General features: G+C 41.5%; 1 protein-coding gene across 1 annotated transcript in view; it reads left to right on the top strand.

Annotated features, from left to right (window-relative positions):
• The first annotated feature begins 1,188 nt into the window (after positions 1 to 1,188).
• LOC149455903 (complement factor H-like) overlaps positions 1,189 to 18,788 on the top strand; it is a 746,405-nt gene continuing 728,805 nt past the window's right edge. Inside the window, exon 1 of the mRNA XM_089685749.1 lies at positions 1,189 to 1,322. Coding sequence (XP_089541875.1) covers positions 1,232 to 1,322 — 91 coding nt within the window. The 5' untranslated portion in view covers positions 1,189 to 1,231. The remainder of the gene's footprint in view (positions 1,323 to 18,788) is intronic.

The raw sequence follows: 18,788 nt of genomic DNA, 5'->3' as shown, positions 1-18,788 counted from the left end.
TTGAGATCTGATGAGTTTTCAAAGTGTTCCTTTAATTTTTTTGAGCAGTGTATTCTCCTCTGTAGTGTTGAGGGAATTCGGCAAATTTGGATTGGCCAAGAGTTTGATGCATGGGTTTCTCTATAGCAGTGTTTCTCAACTCCAGTCCTCATGGACCCCCAACAGGTCATGTTTTCTGGATTTCCATTATTTTGCACAGGTGATTTGATCAGTTTCACTGCCTTAGTAATTACCACAGCTGTTTCATCTGAGGGAAATCCTGAAAACATGACCTGTTGGGGTTCCATGAGGACTGGAGTTGAGAAACACTGCTCTATAGTATCCTTTAGCTCCCTACCATTAAAGGCTAACTCCACCTTTTGGACCATGTTACATGTTAAACCCATATTGTGGCTGTAACATGACACAAATATGACCCACCTTACTCCAAACTACCCCCTCTGCCCCCTATGACAGTGGGCAGGGGTTTCTTCTCCCCCACAGCAGCTGTCACTTTTGTAATTTGCATGGCTCTGTGGACAGAGACCTGTAAATGGCACCGTAGTAGCTGGACTTGAAGTTTTCAACAAAACACAGGTGGAGTGATTAATGCACTCATAGTCCATTGTTAATTCCTCCAACTCTCTAACTGAAAGTTTGTATGGTGGTACAGACAAGGAGCTGGTGGAAAAGTCTTCAGGCATTGTCATCCACCCCCCCCCCCCCCCCCCGCTTTCCCATATTTGGCTGTTGTGAGTCTTCTGACCAGAATTAGAGGTTACACTGGGCATTAGAAGTCAGGACCAAAATTAACCTGCTGTGAACATGGCTGAAAAGGGCCTGTTTGTGCTGAATGTGAATCACAAAAAATAACTGTCTGTGAATCCATCACTGGACAAGATTGAATAGAGTCCCCAATCATCCCTAACCCTCTGTACTTGGACTGGGTCCTGTAACAAGTTTACCACAAAATCTCTAACTACTTTATTTTTCCTTGTTACAGAGCTGCTTACTCATCAAACACACAGAGATTATGGAGGTACATATTGTATGACCTTTACCTGTGTTTGAAATTACCTAAAGTATTTTGCAATGTGTTCTAAAGCAAACTGATTTTACAGATAAAAGTTTCTGACCATTGTTTACCTTATTGACTGAACAAAGGTGAAGTTGTTTAGGCCTATTTACATATATACAAACAACAGAGTAGCCTTATACAGTTTGTAGCTATCTGAGGTAACACATCCAGAAGATGTTGTGTGGTTTCAAGATGTTTTTGATTGTTTGGCTATCGTTCTTTACATCTGCTCCAATCTGTAGGGCAGCCCCAACATTAGAGAAAGGTAAGATATTGATTGTATTTCTGTCTTGAAATACGTTTTTATGTTGTCTACTCTTTACATGTTTTATGCTAACTCTTGAATACTGATAAAAAGTAATGTAAAGCTGTATATAAACCAGTTCAGTGAGGAATGTGTATTTTATAATGTTCTTCTTCTAAACCTTGCTCATGAAAAGCACTTTGGATGTAGTACATATCTACCTAGAAACATACAAAATCTGTGCTCTTCCCTTTGTCAGAATAGATTAAGGGCTCGTTCACACCGTGGTGCAGAGACATCAGTTTTCTGTATGCGTTCTGCAAGGGCACAACAAAATCAATTGTTCTCTATGTGCCCTGGTCACACCAGGATACTAGAATCAAGTGCATATTTTTTCTGCAGAAGAATCTGCAACATGTATAAAACTGATTGAAGTATGCATGGAAACTGATGTAAACTGAGGTCTCTGCAGGTGAAATCTGTGTGTCAATTTCCATCAGTTTTTCTGCGTATATGGCATGAACGAGGCCTGAGAGCTGAAGATGTGAATATATTTTGTAAGTAGGATTTTAAAACTGTGACTGGCTAAACTGTGCATAAACCATAAAAATATACCAACCATAATAGCTGGTATTTGAATAAATATCTTTATATTCTTGCACTTCTGGAGTGTCTTGTGTTCTGCACTAGGTATATGTCCTTCATATGAAATATATGTGTATGGTTACACAGGACAAAATGGGATTTACTAAAACTGGTGCACTCAGAATCTGGAGCAGTTGTGCATGACTGAGGTAGAACAGATGTCCCCATTCCTGATAGGATTACCTGCTTTGCCATTCCAACCCAATCTATTCATATACCCTTCAAAAACCAAACCACACAAGAGTTTGGATACAAAAATGACTGAATTTTAAAAATTTACTTGTGAGCCAATAAGGTGTACAATAAACAGCTTCTATCAATAAGATCGCAGGCTATGTTGCTCACCCTCATAAATGTGAGTTATCAGTGCATACAAATTATGAAAATATAGATGCCACGCTCTATCAAGACCTATTACCTGTATATAGTATAAAAACTGTATTTGCATTAAATCTCTAATAGCTGCATGATCTCCTGTGTGTAACCATACATGATTGTAATGCCAATCAATACCCAAACATGTGTTGATAATAATGAATAAGTAAATTAGAAAAATATATATCAAAATTGGTGATATACAATAAATAAATAAACGTCTGTGCAAAATTATTCAAAATTTGTGTCCTTCGATGATTAAATAATCCAATTAATAAATTGAAAAATATGGAAAATGAATAAAAGGTAAAAATTCAAATATGTGAGCCTGAATGGTCATATGGATCTCTCCCTCCTCAGATCTTTCCTTGATCCAGCCCTTTAAGCATTCCTCATACGGATCATGTGAATAGAGAAAAGTGCATAGTGATTTATCGTTGATAAAAATAAACACTTTAATATGCGCTCAATATGCACTCACATTGATTAAAAACAATCTGCACTTTGTATAATAGCCGCTTAAAGCGGTGAAGACCAGCCTCTCGGGTGTGCTCGCATACACTACCAGTGCTCGCCGTGTAAGGATGCGTGGTGATACGTGTTGGGGAGGGGCAGTGACATCACCACGCATCCTTACACGGCGAGCACTGGTAGTGTATGCGAGCACACCCGAGAGGGAGAGATCCATATGACCATTCAGGCTCACATAGTAGCCCTCTATCTGCAACCTTCACCTGCATCACCTCAGGCTGATTGGAAGGAGAGCACACAGATATTTCATCCCTGCTGAACTCTGCACCAAGTTTGTTTTGTGTTTTTGCACAATATTTATTGAATTTTTACCTTTTATTCATTTTCCATATTTTTCAATTTATTAATTGGATTATTTAATCATCGAAGGACACAAATTTGAATAATTTTGCACAGACATTTATTGTATATCACCAATTTTGATATATATTTTTCTAATTCATTATTATCAACACATGTTTGGGTATTGATTGGCATTACAATCATGTATGGTTACACATAAGAGATCATGCAGCTATTAGAGATTTAATGCAAATACAGTTTTTATACTATATACAGGTAATAGGTCTTGATAGAGCGCAGCATCTATATTTTCTTCATTTGGATACAAAAATGGCCATAGCAGCCTTTTATTAACATGTAACAATGGTAACAAAAACAATTCCTATAAAACAGAAATATATATATTATATATATATATATTTTAAGGTTGCTGGTAATTGAAGGCACTAATCCTAACACTGGGTAATTTATATCTACAGAACCCTAAGCCCCCAGCCACAACACACCGACTCTTGGACAAAAACCAAAACTATCCACAGAAACTGCTATGTGCCCAATTCCTAGTTAACCTATCATTAACTGGAATGCACCCAATGACGCCATACCACAGATGGGTCTCCAACCATTAGACCATCATTTTTTACAGTGTCCAAAGACAACACTCGCCAGGCTGCTGTGACTGCAAGTGCCAAATCAAACCAAAAACTGTTGCCCTTCCACTGTTTGGTCTGATGACCACTGACTGCAGTATCTGTTTTTCCCACTCTTCATGTCCTTGCCAAAGCCCCACCTGGACCCAGGTTTCACCAATAAGGTCAGTGCATGCACCATACCAACTTTCCATCCATGCCTCCCCTCTATACCCAGTCATGCTTGCCCTTCGCTTATTTTATTTATTTATTTTTTTTTTTGCTTTGGGCCTAACGTGATAGCCAATCAGCTGTTAACTCCAGCTTGTTCAATTGAGCGTTGGCAATAAAACCTGGAAGCTGATTGGTTTCTATGCAAAGCTGAACCAGATTTTGCACTCTTCAGTTTTAGTAAATGCTGTAACCCCCAATGTATCTGAATCTGATTCAGTCATAAGTGAGGGAAACAAATATGTGATTGGTCTATTATCTTGATTGATAAGCTCTGCAAAGTATGAAATCGGAGAGAAAAGTAGCATTTTGGACGCAGCTATGAAATGTAATAAGAATAATAAATTCATACCAATGTAACACTATCATTTAGGGCTGGTTCACATTATAATCGCACAGGAATGTGGTCTGCTTTCCCCTGCAGTGTAATTTGCAGCCCATTAATTTGAATGGGCTGTGAGTCGCACCACAACCCACAAAATATAGTGCATGCACTACTTTTGAATATGCATCACACCAAATCACATGGTATTGAGGCACAATGTGATATGGTGCTTGCAAAGGCACAGCATTTGCGATCTGCATTTGGGGTGCCATTAACAATGTATTGGCACCGGAAGCAGATCACAAAAGGCAGTGCTTTTTGAATGCAGTGTGGGAAATGCACAAGGAGCGCACCTTTCTTGCACCATGCTCTGGTGTGAATTGACCCTTATTCTACACAGCAATGACAGCATTTTAGCACTGAAGTATAAACAAAACAATAGTATTGGTGACCCCATCTTTTGCACAAAACCTCTCTCTGTCTAAGACTGTCCATGCATTGGTCAGTTTGGGTTGAATGAAAAAAACTGACCTGATTTGATTTGCTGTGGATGGGGAAATCCTCCCTGCTGTGTCATTGTTTTCTGACAGCGGGGAAACGTCCCCGCTGTCAGAATACACAAATTAGTGCTGCAGTTTATAGCCTGCAGTGCAGACCAGATTTAGGGCTCCTTTAGATCTGGAGTTGGGGAGGACATTGATAACATGTTCTTGAGTTGCGTTTTTAGCATCCCCAACCGTCTCTCCTTAAGATGCAAAGGCAATAGATGGCTTCCCAGTATTAATCTGTAGGGTTCAATATTGAGTTGGCCTACCCTTTGCAGCTATAACAACTTCAAATCTTCTAGGAAGGCTGAAATTGTCCAAAATATCTTGGTATGTTGATGCCTTAAGAGTTCCCTTCACTGGAACTAAGGGGCCAATCCCAACCCCTGAAAAACATCCCCTCACCATAATCCGCCCTCCACCAAACTTTACACTTGGCACAATGCAGTCAGACAAGTACTGTTCTCTTGGCAACCACTAAACCCAGACATGTCCATCAGATTGCCAGACAGAGAAGCGTGACTGGTCACTCCAGAGAACACGTCTCCACTGCTCTAGAGTCCAGTGGCGTCGCGCATTACACCACTGCATCTGACACTTTGCATTGCACTTGGTGATGTAAGGCTTCGATGCAGCTGCTTGGCCATGGAAACCCATTCCATGAAGCTCTCTATGCATTGCTGTGCTAATCTAAAGGTCACATGAAGTTTGGAGGTGTTTAGCTATTGACTCTGCAGACAGTTGGTGTCTTCTGCGCACTGTGTGCTTCAGCATGCATTGATCTCACTCTGTAATTTTACATGGCCTACCACTTGGTGGCTGAGTTGCTGGTGTTCCCAGTTGCTTCCACTTTGTTATAATACCACTACAAAGTCAGCATTAACAGAGTTTGTCATCCCATTTGGGTATCCATACATGCTTTTCTTGACCGTCACTTAATTGTGGGGTCATATATGTCTGGTAAGCGGCAGTATTTTTTGAGGTGCCGGAGATGGTGGATCCTCAAGAAAATCTCTTTTGTTTCATAATTTGCATTTTTATATTTTTTGGAATCACATCAAATTTTTTTGACGTATATATTTTTGAACTTTCATTTGCCTTTTAAGCCTCCCTCACCTAGGACTTAACTCCTTTGGGACCAAAGTCCTGGTAGTCAGGACCCTGATACAAATTTTATAATCCCGATGAGTACTGCAATGTCTCTACAATTGTCCCCCTTAGAGAGACCATAACCCAAATATCGGGGAAATGTATCTGCCATCCAGGACAAATTCCTAGTGTCCTGTACATATCCCCCTCTCTGCTTCAACATGGAGGTGTCTGAGGCAATGTGGGACACTCTACAGTGTACCCTAGAGAGTGTTGCTTTCCTGGTCTGTGTTCAACTACAAATTGGGACTCTTGCAGTGCCAAAAACCACCTGGTAACTCTGGTATCCGTGCATTTATTCTGTCTCATCCAGGTCAATGGGACATGGTCTGAAACTTCCTACCAAGGAGAAAATAGCGTAATGAGTCCAGAGCCCACTTAATGGCCAGGCACTCCTTCTCCACCACAGCATAATTTCTCCCAGCAGCTGTCAATTTTCTACTAAGAAAAACTATGGGGTGTTCCTCCCCATTGACCTCTTGGGACAGAATGGCTCCTAAGCCTTCACTGGAGACGGGGAGGTTGCCTGGGCGGAGCCTAACCATGGCGGCTGAGGAGAGCCCGATGTAGGAGCTCTCGGACAAGCTCCTCCACCCGACCTCCCCAAACCCCTACCTGTAATGTGGAAGCTGCAGCACGGTGGTCCCCCTTGGATAGACGAAGGAGCTTTGCGGGAGAACTGATCCGAGAGACGGGGTTCGGCTGCGGTGCTTGAGGTGAAGGTGTGTCTGGCTGCTGGGAGACAAGGAGGAGCGGTGTGGTCACGTAGTCAGCCGCTAAGCATCGCTGGGAAACCAGGAAGCCGGCCGGTTTCTGGTGCGGAGAAAGAGGAGCTGCCCTGCTTACGGGCTCACTAACTGGAGCCCTGTTGCCGGTCCAATACTTGGACCTCTGTTTGCCGGCTGATTGTCTGGTGCCCTGCTTGCTAGCTCACTGCTTGGAGCCCTGCATGTCAAACCCAGTGCTCGGAGCCCTGATAGTCGGTCCCTACCCGGAGCTCTATCTGCCGGCTCATTAGCTGAGACCCTGGCTGTTGGTCAACTATTAGGAGCCATACTTATTGGTCCACTGTCTGGGGCCCTGCTGGCTGGCCCACTGCTCGGAGCCCTGCTTGTGAAGGAGGAGAGGCACTGGGGATTGGAGAGAAAAAGGCGGAGGATACCCTAGGGAGCCCCCTAAATGAACACACTGCCCAGCTGAAAGACAGATGAAGAGAGCTGCCAGCCGGGTCCCGAGAGGAAGAGAGACACAAGGAGGGTGAGTGACTCTGGCCGAATCTTGATAAATATTGTACTCTGTTGTGAGCTGTTAGGAGAAGCAGTGTATGAGAGAAAAGAGGGGACTCCCTTGATTGGGGAATGTAAAGGAGTGGAAAGGAGAAGAGGAAAAATGAAAGAAAAGTTTGAAAACCAAGTGAGTGGATAAGGTGTGACGTGTATATTAAGAGCTATCTCTCCTTAACCCCTGAGCCTATAAAGAAGAATAAAAGCCATAGAAGAATGAAAAATAAAAACGCAAAAGGAGGTGGGCTTAAAGGGACTCAGACCGGTACTATCAAAAAATATACCTCCCAGGGAAATATAACCCCAGAAAGGTCTCAGGGTAAAAGTGGAAAAGGTGAAGCAGACCTAAGCCTGGAAAGTAGCCCTAGACTATCACTAGGCCTTGACATTAGTAGCCAATAAATATCAGGTAATATAGAGATGGAGACAGAGCTACAAATACCAAATAAAAAAGAAATGGCAGAAATGTTCAAAGAACTGGAGAAAACAATAAAACAAGAAATTGTAAATATTCGAAATGATCTGGGACACCTTTTGGTAAGAGTGGAAGAAATGGAGGAAAAAGTTAAAAATCAGTCCCAAATTATCTCTGAATTGGAAAAAGAAATAACTAATATGGGGAAAGCCCAAGAAAAACTGCTCTATAAGGCTGAGACACAAGAAAAACAGGAAAATAGGAAAGGAGGAGAAATATTAGGATACGAGGGGTCCCAGAGAATTCAAAAGGAGAAAACTTGCAAGAAGTGGTCTGTAAAATATTAAACTCCATAATGGACAGTACTGATATGGAAAAGACTAAAATAGAAGGAATTTTTAGACAAGGAAAACTCCAAGGAAATTCGGGAAAGGAAAGGCCAAGAGATATACTTGTTAAATTTTGTGAGTTTCTAGATAAAGATAAAATTTGGAAGAGGATTAAGGGAAAATCAGTAATTATGTATGAAGGAAAGGACATACAGATTTATGCGGATTTGTCACCAGAGACTCTATGGAGAAGGAGAACCCTTAGACCTCTATTGGAAAGATTGAAAGAACAGAATGTGCAATATAGATGGGGGACCCCTGAGTGCCTAATAGGATGGAGAAATGGAATTACAGCATATCTCAGGTTCCCAGAAGATTTGAAAAATTTTTGCGATAGACTTAAACTACAAAGAATGGAGATTCCTGGTTGGGAAGAAGAACATTGGGAAATTAGAACGAAAAGAAAAGAGGACTGGCAATTTGTTGGAGGGAAGAGGCGGGGGGAGGGGGGGGGGAGGAGAGGGAGAGAAATAGCTTATTTTTTTTTTTTTCTCTCTCTCTCTACCTCCTGTCTTTCTCTGCCTTATCCCTACCATCCTCAAACCACTGTTATTGAGATATTTTGGTAGGACTTAGGGGTTAAAGGGGAGGTAGGGGAAGGGGAAAAGCTGTCCATGGGTGGAGTTTTTGCCCTATAGATTAAATCAAAAGTGGACTGTATCACCACAAATGATTGGTAGGCAAATAGTAGGCCTAAAAAGAGGGGGGGGGGAGAAGGGGGGAGGGTTGGGAAAATGGGAGGGAGGGGGGAGGGGGGGGAGGATAATTCTCTGCAGGATAAAAGAAGATATAAAAGCAAGAAAGAGGAAGAGAGAAAATATACAGATGGAGGAAAAAAGGGGAGACCCAAGTAAGATGGAAGAGATACAGTTTATAACATATAATGTAAATGGGCTGAACTGTCCGGGGAAAAGATTTAGGTTATTTAAAGAACTACACTATAGGGCAGCTTCAGTGATATTTTTGCAGGAGACACATTTTGAGATAGAATCAACGGTTAAGTTAAAATCTAGATACCATCCAACATGGTATTATGCAGATTCACCGGTTAAAAGAGCAAAAGGTGTAGCAATTGGGCTGGCAAAGAATATCAGGTTTGAGTTGGAAGATAGGAAAACAGACCCAGAGGGAAGATTTTTATTTTTAAAGGGCAAGCTACAGGAGACCGAATGTACATTGGCTAATATCTATTGTCCTAATATAAGACCGGAGGAGTATCTGAAAAAAGTATTGAGGAAGCTGATGGATATTAAAAAGGGACGCCTGATCCTCGCGGGAGATTTTAATTTTTGTATGGACCCACAAAGAGATGCTACGTCCCACACACAGAGGGAGGGATGTAGGGCCCTGAAACTATTGAAAAAAGAATTACACACATGTCAACTGATAGATGCCTGGAGAATCACACATATGCAAGATAGGGACTACACCTTTTTTTCAAACATGCATAAGAGGTACTCAAGTTTAGATCATATACTTATAGAACATCAATTAATTGAATATTTGATTCAAGTAAAAATAGAGACGATATCCTTATCAGACCATGCCCCAGTTACTATGAAAATGGAATGGGGTAGGAGAACAATAGGAGGGCTCGGATGGAAATTGAATGAGACACTCTTATTAGAAAAGGATATTGCTCAGAAAATAGGTGAGGAGATCAAACGTTTCTTCAAGGAAAACGAGACAGGGGAGGTATCAAGGGCCAGAGTGGGAATCTCAAAAAGCATACATAAGAGGAGTATTGATAGTGATTGGGGCAAAAAAGAAAAAAGAAAGAAGAGAAAAAATGAGTGGGCTACTAGAAGAAATAAGTAAATTAGAGCAAATACAAAAGAACAGAATAACAAAAGAAATAGAGCTGAGGATAAGAAAAAAGAAAGAAGAGTTAGAAGATGTAATGGAGGAGGAGAGGAGAAGAGTATGTAACAGGGTCCTAAGTGAGAGATATAGATGGGGGAAAGACCTGGAAAATATCTGATGACAGCCCTGAGGAAAATGAAAAATAGGAATTATATAGAAAAAATAAAAATGCTAAGGGTGACTTGGTCCACTCAAATAGAGAAATCATCAAAGTATTCAGGGAATATTATAGGAAATTATATAATATTAGCCCCCCGGAAGGATTAAAAAATTTAGAAAGTGAGAAGGATCAAAAAAGAAAGAAATATCTGGAGATGGCTGGGTTATTAAAATTAAAGGAAGAACACTTGAACTCCCTAGATGCAGAAATCACACAGGAAGAAATAAAAATAGCTTTAAAAAATACAGTATCGGGGAAAAGTCCAGGACCAGATGGTTATACGGTGAGATATTATAAAAAATATAGTGAAATATTAGTACCAAAACTTAGAAACTATATGAATGCTTTAGGTGGAGAGATGGAAATAAGAAGAGAATCGTTACAAGCTCATGTGGTGCTTATTCAAAAAGAAGGAAAAGATGCTTCTCAGTGTTCGAGCTATAGACCTATTTCATTATTGAATATTGATACAAAGTTATACGCAAAGGTCCTAGCAAATAGACTGAAGGAATTAATGCCTGGATGGATACATGAGGATCAGGTGGGCTTTGTCCCAGGGAGGGAGGGCAAAGACAATGGGCTAAGATCCCTGATGCTTGTCCAGAAAAGTAAAAAGGGAAAAAAACCGGTAGTGCTACTCTCGATCGATGCAGAGAAAGCATTTGATAGAGTAGACTGGAGATTCATGATGGATACTTTAGAAGTTATGGGAATTGGGCCTAGAATGAGAGAGTGGATAGGGAAGTTGTATAGATACCCCTCTGTGGTTATTGTGGTAAATGGGGAGAGGTCAACACCCATTGAGATGTCAAATGGAACAAGACAGGGATGCCCATTGTCCCCATTGCTGTATGTCATATCACTAGAACCATTGCTGTCAACGATAAGACTAAATAGAGATGTAAAGGGAATCCAGATAGATGACACGGAACATAAAGTTGCTGCTTTTGCGGACGACTTGTTGTTCTATGTGGGAAACCCCAGGATAACACTTCCAAACTTAATAAAGCTATGAAAGGAGTATGGAGAATTGTCAAATTTAAAGATCAACCCAACAAAAACGGAGATTTTAAATATAAATATTTTAAGAACTGAAAAAGAGAAGATACAAAAGGAATTTCCCTTTAAATGGAAGGACAGAGATATAACATACTTAGGAGTAAAACTTACAGCATCATATAAGCATCTGTACAAATTAAACTATATCTCATTGATAAACGAGATTAGAGAGGAATTAAAAATATTGGAAGGAGGAAGCCCGACATGGATAGGGCGTATAAATCTGGTAAAAATGGTAATAGTACCAAAGGTCCTATATAGATATCATATGATACCAATCAAACTCCCAGAAACTTTTTCAAAGTAATTAAGAAATTGATATTAAGATACGTATGGCGGAATAAAAAACCAAGAGTATCATATGAGATGTTGAGTAGGAAGAAAGAGAGAGGTGGATTAGGGCTCCCAGACCCAAAGATATTATAAAGCAGTAATACTGGCAAGAACTATAGATTGGGTGTACAATTATAAGAAAAGTTGGGTGAGAATTGAAAATAAACTCAGTGGAACAAATTTGGGTAGGGTGATATGGGTGCCAACACAGTACAGGGGTTTAAATGATAATGTAAATACATACACTTTGAATGTTTTAAGGATTTGGGATAACGTACACAAAAATATGAAATGGGCTTTTAACTCAATATTGATGCCACTGAGTAACACAGAGTTTTTTCCCCCAGGTAGAGAAGAAATAGGGGGCAGGTGGTTTAAAAAAGATGAGGTTTAATTAAGAGATATTTTGGTGGAGGGTAAATTAGGTTCATTTAAGGAATTAGAAAAAAAAAAGGGTGAGATTTTCACTAAATTAGACGAGTGGCGGTATCATCAACTGAGATATTTTGTAGGAAGTCTCCCAAAACCCTTAAGGACAAGAAATAATTGGAACTTGCTTGAAAAGGTATTGGGGACACGAGGTGAGGGGAAGCACGGGATTGCTAAAATGTATAGGATACTCACTGAACTGGACACAAACACAAAGCCAACATATATAGTAAAATGGGAAATCGACATGGGTGTTGTGATAGATGAGGAAAAACAGAGTAGAATATATAGATTAACTCACGAAAATGTTTCTATGAGAGAAGTAGAAATGAACTATAAGTGTTTGACAAGATGGCACATCACACCAAATGTAGAAAATAGGATGTGTGGAGAGAATTCACCGTTGTGTTGGAGGGGATGTGGAGAAATAGGTACGGTATACCATATATGGTGGAGTTGCCCAAAAATCCAGGTTTTTTGGAAGTCAATTACACATTTGATAGGAAAGATAACTGAAATAGATATAGGGTTGGACCCAGAAGTATGTCTCTTGCACAATACAGATATAACAGTGAATAAATATAAAAAATCAGGGTTATGGTACTATCTAAACGCTGCAAAGGGCCTTATACCCAAGTTCTGGCGGAAAGTGGAGGCGCCGAGAGAGGAGGACTGGATAGAAAGAGTGGAGCAGATAAGAAAGATGGAGAGACTCTCCCATATTCAAGAGGATAGGATGGAGGTCTATTATGGGAAATGGGAAAAATGGGAAAAAGCCAGATTATACATGATGTATAGGAATGAATAAAGAGAACTATAATCTACTTGCTATTATAAGAAGCGGCAGAGAAAAGATAGGGAAGGAGATGGGAATTGGGTGGGGGGAGGTGGTGGGAGGGATTGAGAAATAACTTTAGAAAGAGAAAATAAATTAGAATGTTGGATATGGTACTGTATTTTTATATATATAATGAGAAGTCGATATGTATTTAAATTGAAAAATTAATAAATATTTAAATTTATAAAAAAAAAAAAAAAAAAAGCCTTCACTGGAGACATCGGTATGAACAATAAATTCTCTCGAGGTCCAGAGTGGCCAGCACTAGATACTGACACAAGGCTGTTGTAATCTCCTGGAAAACCTTCTCAGCCTTGTCATTCCATTTCACCATAACTCACTTTTTACCATTTGTCAGATCTGTGAGAAGGGCAACAATAGTGAATTGGGAACAAACCTGCGGTAGTACCCCACGATGCCCAAAAAGGCTTGCACCTGTTACTTTGTGACTGGGTGGGGCCAGGCCTGGATAGCTTCTACTTTGTTCATCTGTGGTTTCACCAACCCTCGATCTACAATATACCTTAGGTACTTGGTCTCTTCCATAGCAATAGCTCATTTTTCTGGGTTCACAGTACATCCTTTCTTTTTTAGAGAGTCTAAGACCTCCTGCACTTGGGGAAGATGGGATTTCCAGTCAGTACTGGATTTCCGGAGACATAGAACTAACTTCAGCCAGGTCAACTTCCTCCTCACAATCCTTCCAGAGCTTTAGGAGATTTAATATATATATATATATTGTGGGAACTCGCTTCAACGTGGTAGAGCTTTTAACCGCACACAGCTACTCGCTTTCTTTTAAGGGCCTTTTTAGCCCACTTTTATTTAAATGAAAGTTCAAATAACAAATGCTTCCCACGCAGGGGAATCCAACATCAAGCAATACCAACAAAAGATTCAGCCTCCTGGCTTGTACACAGTTCACTGTCTGTCTCCTGCAGACTCTTCCCAAATTATGGCCACTAGCACATAGCTAGTCTGGCTTCCACCTCTCCTAGGTGGAGCCCACCTGACTCCAAGGCAGTGACCTCCTGCCTGCCGTTGTGGAGCCCTCCTATCTGCCGGGGTGGAGCCCAGAACCCTGGTCCTGACTCTATGAAGAGGCTTGCACACACCTGTGCCATCAGTCTCCTGGCCATTCCCAAAACCTGGTCCCAGGATTGGAGATTTCATCCCTCCCAAATCGCTTTGAAATCTCCAGGCTCCAGCTCCCAAAAAGGACCTTACAAACAAAGGAGGAACGTGAAAAGCCACTTTCCTCCATATCAAACCTTTACCCTGGAGCCCCTCAACCTGCCTTGTTGAGAATCCAGGGTGACAGATTGCCACACTGTCACATATCCCCCCCTTTGTTTTGATCCCGTAGGGGGCAGAACACATGACTTACAGCTTCTGGCACCTCTGTGCCAGCTCTCACTTACAGGGGTCCAATCTGGTCTGACCATACCTTTCCTAAAGGGGAACTCTACCCAATGACTCCTTTGGTGTCTCTCCCCAAGCCCCATTGTCACTCTGCTATGGGCTCTACTCAGACCTTCCCTATTCTTTTTCCGGGTGCATTTCCATAACCACTTTCTCTCCTGAGATCTTAACGGGGTCCCCCTGGCCTTTCTATTGACCTTTCTGCCCCTTTGCTTCAGGTTCCAAGGTTTCCTAATACCTCTCTCAGTATTACTGTCCCAAGGCTGTAGGGGAACTATTTCTACTGTATTTGTACCGGGACCATACCCCTGATTTCTTGTACCTTTAGCTATCAAACCTGCATGACTCATTATCACAGCATTCAGTTTACCATGAATGGTTATATTCCAGTCAATATTACACCTTTCAATACATTTTCCAGCATTTGATAGGACAGTGTCTGAAGAGGGCACACACACCATAGGGCAGCCATCACCCACGTGAACCTCACAAAAGGCCACTTCACCTGGTGTCATGTACTCTGCAGGCGGCTGTCCAACCATTTTAACTTTTCCTACACCACTTGGATCTGTATCCAAATCCTGTACAGATGAGCGCTCTTCTGATCCATTTTGCCAGTTTTCACAAAACATTTCTCCCTGTATTTCACGTGTCTTATCAGACCTGCTACATAAACCTCTTTTTGGCCCAATGACCCCGATTTCTTTATGCACATCCATTTGAGCCCTGGTCAGGATCTCTGCTGTTCTCTGGTCCATACTCGGCCCTTCCAACTCATGTGGTTTGTCCAATGGTGCAGTAAACACACCCTTCACGGACAACTGACCAGCATCATCCTGGACCATAGCAGCAGAAATGCTTCCCACCTGGCTGTTAGGAGGTGAAAGCTTTGACTCATTTTTCATTTCTCCAAAACATTTCTCATCTATCACATTTACAGGTAATCCAGTGGCATACCCTGATACAACTTTTAACACCATCAACAAATTCAGAAATAAACCACTTTCTTGTTCCCGTTTGATATGTACAGCCAGCCATTCGGTGCTCCACCTAGTGGTACTCCGCAGTACCAGACCATCTGACTGTGGAGGAGACACCCCAATATACATTGGTTGTACATTCCAAAGTTCAAGCATCTCCTTTAATACTTTGGTTACAACCCAACCACTTGACTCTAAACCTAAGACCTTCCCGACCATATTTAGGACACTGGGAACGCTGAGAGACTCACCTGCTGAGACTTGAAAAGTTGAAATTTTTAAAGGGACCTCCTCCGAGCTGGAGATAACCACAGCCTGGTGCTCCACCAGAGCGCTGCCATGTGCTGGGCTCACTCTCAACAACTCAGACTCAGCATCCACAAGCTGCCCCTGATCATTCCCAGTGACAACATCATTTTGACACTCCATGCCAACACCACTTTTGTGGGTCACAGACAAAGTCTCTGCTGTATACACGCCCTTATCTATAGGCTGTTCTATAGATCCTCCTGCTGGGACAGCAGAAACAGTGTCCACCTTATTTTTTTGCATAAAAACCTCATCTATCAACGAGAGTAGCCTTTTACTCCAACTATCCCAATCCATTGTATATGTGCTCAATTCACCAGTGCTCCTCAGCACCGATCCATCCGCCCAGGGAGACACATAAGAATAGACGGGTTTAGTTGTAGATCCATTGCACAAATCACTCTGGATCACATCAGACTTGGGTAACACCTGTTCTCCCACTGCAGGTCGCAATACCTCACATCCACCACTTTGCTCTGGTGGTGCTTCCTGAACTACCCACACATTTGCATTTTTTCCAGGCTGCATTAACCCGCTGTTCACCTGAACACTTTCAGTATTATTAGACTGCAGCAACACACTCCTATGACAAGGTGCAGTTCCACTCTGCTCCACCAGAGTGACATCGCAGTTGTCCAGGGCAACCTCCGGCTCCAATACACGGAGACCCCTGGAGATGTCTAAGGACACCTGTGCTGTCTTACCACCAGTTGCTATGGGAAATGACCCATCTGTAATTACAGCTTTTGCACTGCAAGAGCTCAGGGTTTTCCCAACAGCAGTACATTTCACAACAACGTCATCAGCATTTGTAGCTCTTGTGGGCTGTACTAGCCTACTACCAACCTGTAACTGGCACACATTATTGACATCACTTTCTTTTTGAGAACCAAGCACAGGCTTTACTTCAGCCCCTAACTCCCCACTGTACAAGGCACTGCACAGGGAAAAGTCATTCTCAAAAGCACATTCAGTGACCCAACTAACTGGGGTCACTCCTACATCAGAATGGACAGTCTCATAACCAGTCCTTCTCAACATGACACTCCCAGCCATGGTTTTATCACACACAGTCTTACCCACCACAGTAGTAGGTGTCACCATCTTCATTTGAGTGCGTTGTCTCATAAACGCATCCTCAACTGCACTTTTCTTGGCAACTTTTCCTTTGCCCCAAAGTGAAGAAACAGACGCCATCATAGGCTCCATGGACTCTCTGGCACCCCCTGCAGGCCCAACAGGAACTTCCTCCCTGTTGCCAGAGGCGGCTGCCAACATTTTCAAACAAGACTCTGGACTTGCAGTTGTAGACATTTGCATAGTATCAGCGGTATTCCAGAGTCTGGGACAGGAAAAGATCCCATGCCCCCACTGACCACATTCCAGGCATGGTACATTTCCACTCTTATCTTTGTTGGGATACTGAGCTACATCTTCAATGCAGCTCCTCCTTCCAGGCACTACTTTTTCTCCGGTCGCCATGGGAGATTGCACTCTCCAAGCAGAACTTTGCTGGCTCTTTCCAACACGCTGTATTGGCTCCTCTTGATGCCACTTGCCATGATCCTTGTACAACATAGCCCCCCGTACACAGACAGCCCGACTGGCCTCCTCTGTGTTGCTACGGGCCTTCACTCTTGGTCCTGGCCTCTGGTCAGCCCCTCTCCTTGCACATAGCATAGGCTTCTCTCTGCTGGACCAACTCTCAAGCCGTGACACATTCACATTTTTCACAACAGCTACTGGTTTAACTGCAGCAGCGTTGCCAGGGGCAACAACACCCCTCTCCCCGGTACGGACATCCTGCAGCTCTCTCCTTGCACTGAAGGTTGGCTTGCTTTCCTCTTTAGGTTGGTTCAATGCGGCCAGGTGCCGTTTGCACAAGTCCACAGCAGACTCACCCACATCTACATGGGGCATGTGGTATATAACTTTTTTTTTTTTTCATAATGTGTTGCGCTCCTAATAATAGGTATCTCTTCTATACTCCTTATTCCTTAATACACCCAAAATTGACAATGTGTAATCAAATGATCTGATACACAAAAATATAAAAAACACATGTGTATACAATGATTAAAAAAAATCTAAATATAATAAACACTTGTGTAGAGAATACCTAAATGTGAATATTATTACACTCCTAAAAAATACATGATATGATGGTATATGCGTGATAATGAAAAATAAATAAACCAATATTACACCATGATTTGTGAAAAAACAAAAAATGTAATATATATATTAATAAAATATATAATAAATTATGTATAATATCAAAAAATAATATATATGTGTACTACAAATAAATAAATAAAAAATATATATAATAATAATGTCCTTTAAATTCAGTGACTCTGTGCTTGATTTAATCTTGAATTGGTGACTTTTTGTGAATCCGTAACTTTATATGAATCCGTGACTCTCTGTGAATCCTCTAATTAGTGCAGATGTATGCTCACCTCCTTATCTGCCTGCAATTAGGCTATATGCGCTTGTGGTTCACCTCCTATGGAACCTGCTTGGATGAAATTCCTCCTTTATAGACTGTGAAATGTGGATATCCTTTATCATTAATTAGCCCATTCGGGATTGATCACTCCTTACGAAATTCAAATCCCCTTATGATCTCCTCTCCATGCGTTTCTCCATATGTGGGGACAAATTACCAAACATAGTGTTTTATCCTTTTAAAAAATTCCTGCTTTATTGCTTCCAGAAGGTACACTCACATTTGTTGTATAAAGTATGAGGCAATTTGTATATAACGAATAGTCCGCCGACCGTTGAGTCATGCACCCGCCGTCTGTCAAACAATCCGGCTATTCTCCGAGTGACGTTACAGCCCCACCCCTACGCGTTACGCCACTGGTCACGTGGCTTCATCAGGGGGTTGTGATAGGTTAGTCACTCTTCCATTGCCGGCTTATATAGCACGGCCGCGCCATTTTATTGTATATCTGCAGGGAGCAGCCATGTTTTTGGGGGCACTTTCATTGCTTTAATATTATTGCCAATTGATACATATGTTACTCTTACTGCTATGTCTGACTCGGAGAAATACATTGTGACATGACTCTGCGGCTTGCCAGGATACAAAACGATCTTTTTGACATATAATGATCATAACACTTGCTTAATATAAAACAACTAATACCTAAAAAATGCATATCATCGTGTATATATAGATGTTTGTGTGTACCCACCTACATCCATATAAGTGAAAAATATTTTTATTAAATATTAAAATGTGTATATCAATAAAAATATACACAGAGGGAAATGTGTATATATA

The sequence above is a fragment of the Staurois parvus genome, unplaced genomic scaffold, assembly GCF_062004578.1.
Source record: "Staurois parvus isolate SC_StPar_1 unplaced genomic scaffold, SC_StPar_1.0 ptg000384l, whole genome shotgun sequence".
Lineage (NCBI taxonomy): Eukaryota > Metazoa > Chordata > Amphibia > Anura > Ranidae > Staurois > Staurois parvus.
This window is presented reverse-complemented; position numbering and strand designations above follow the sequence as displayed.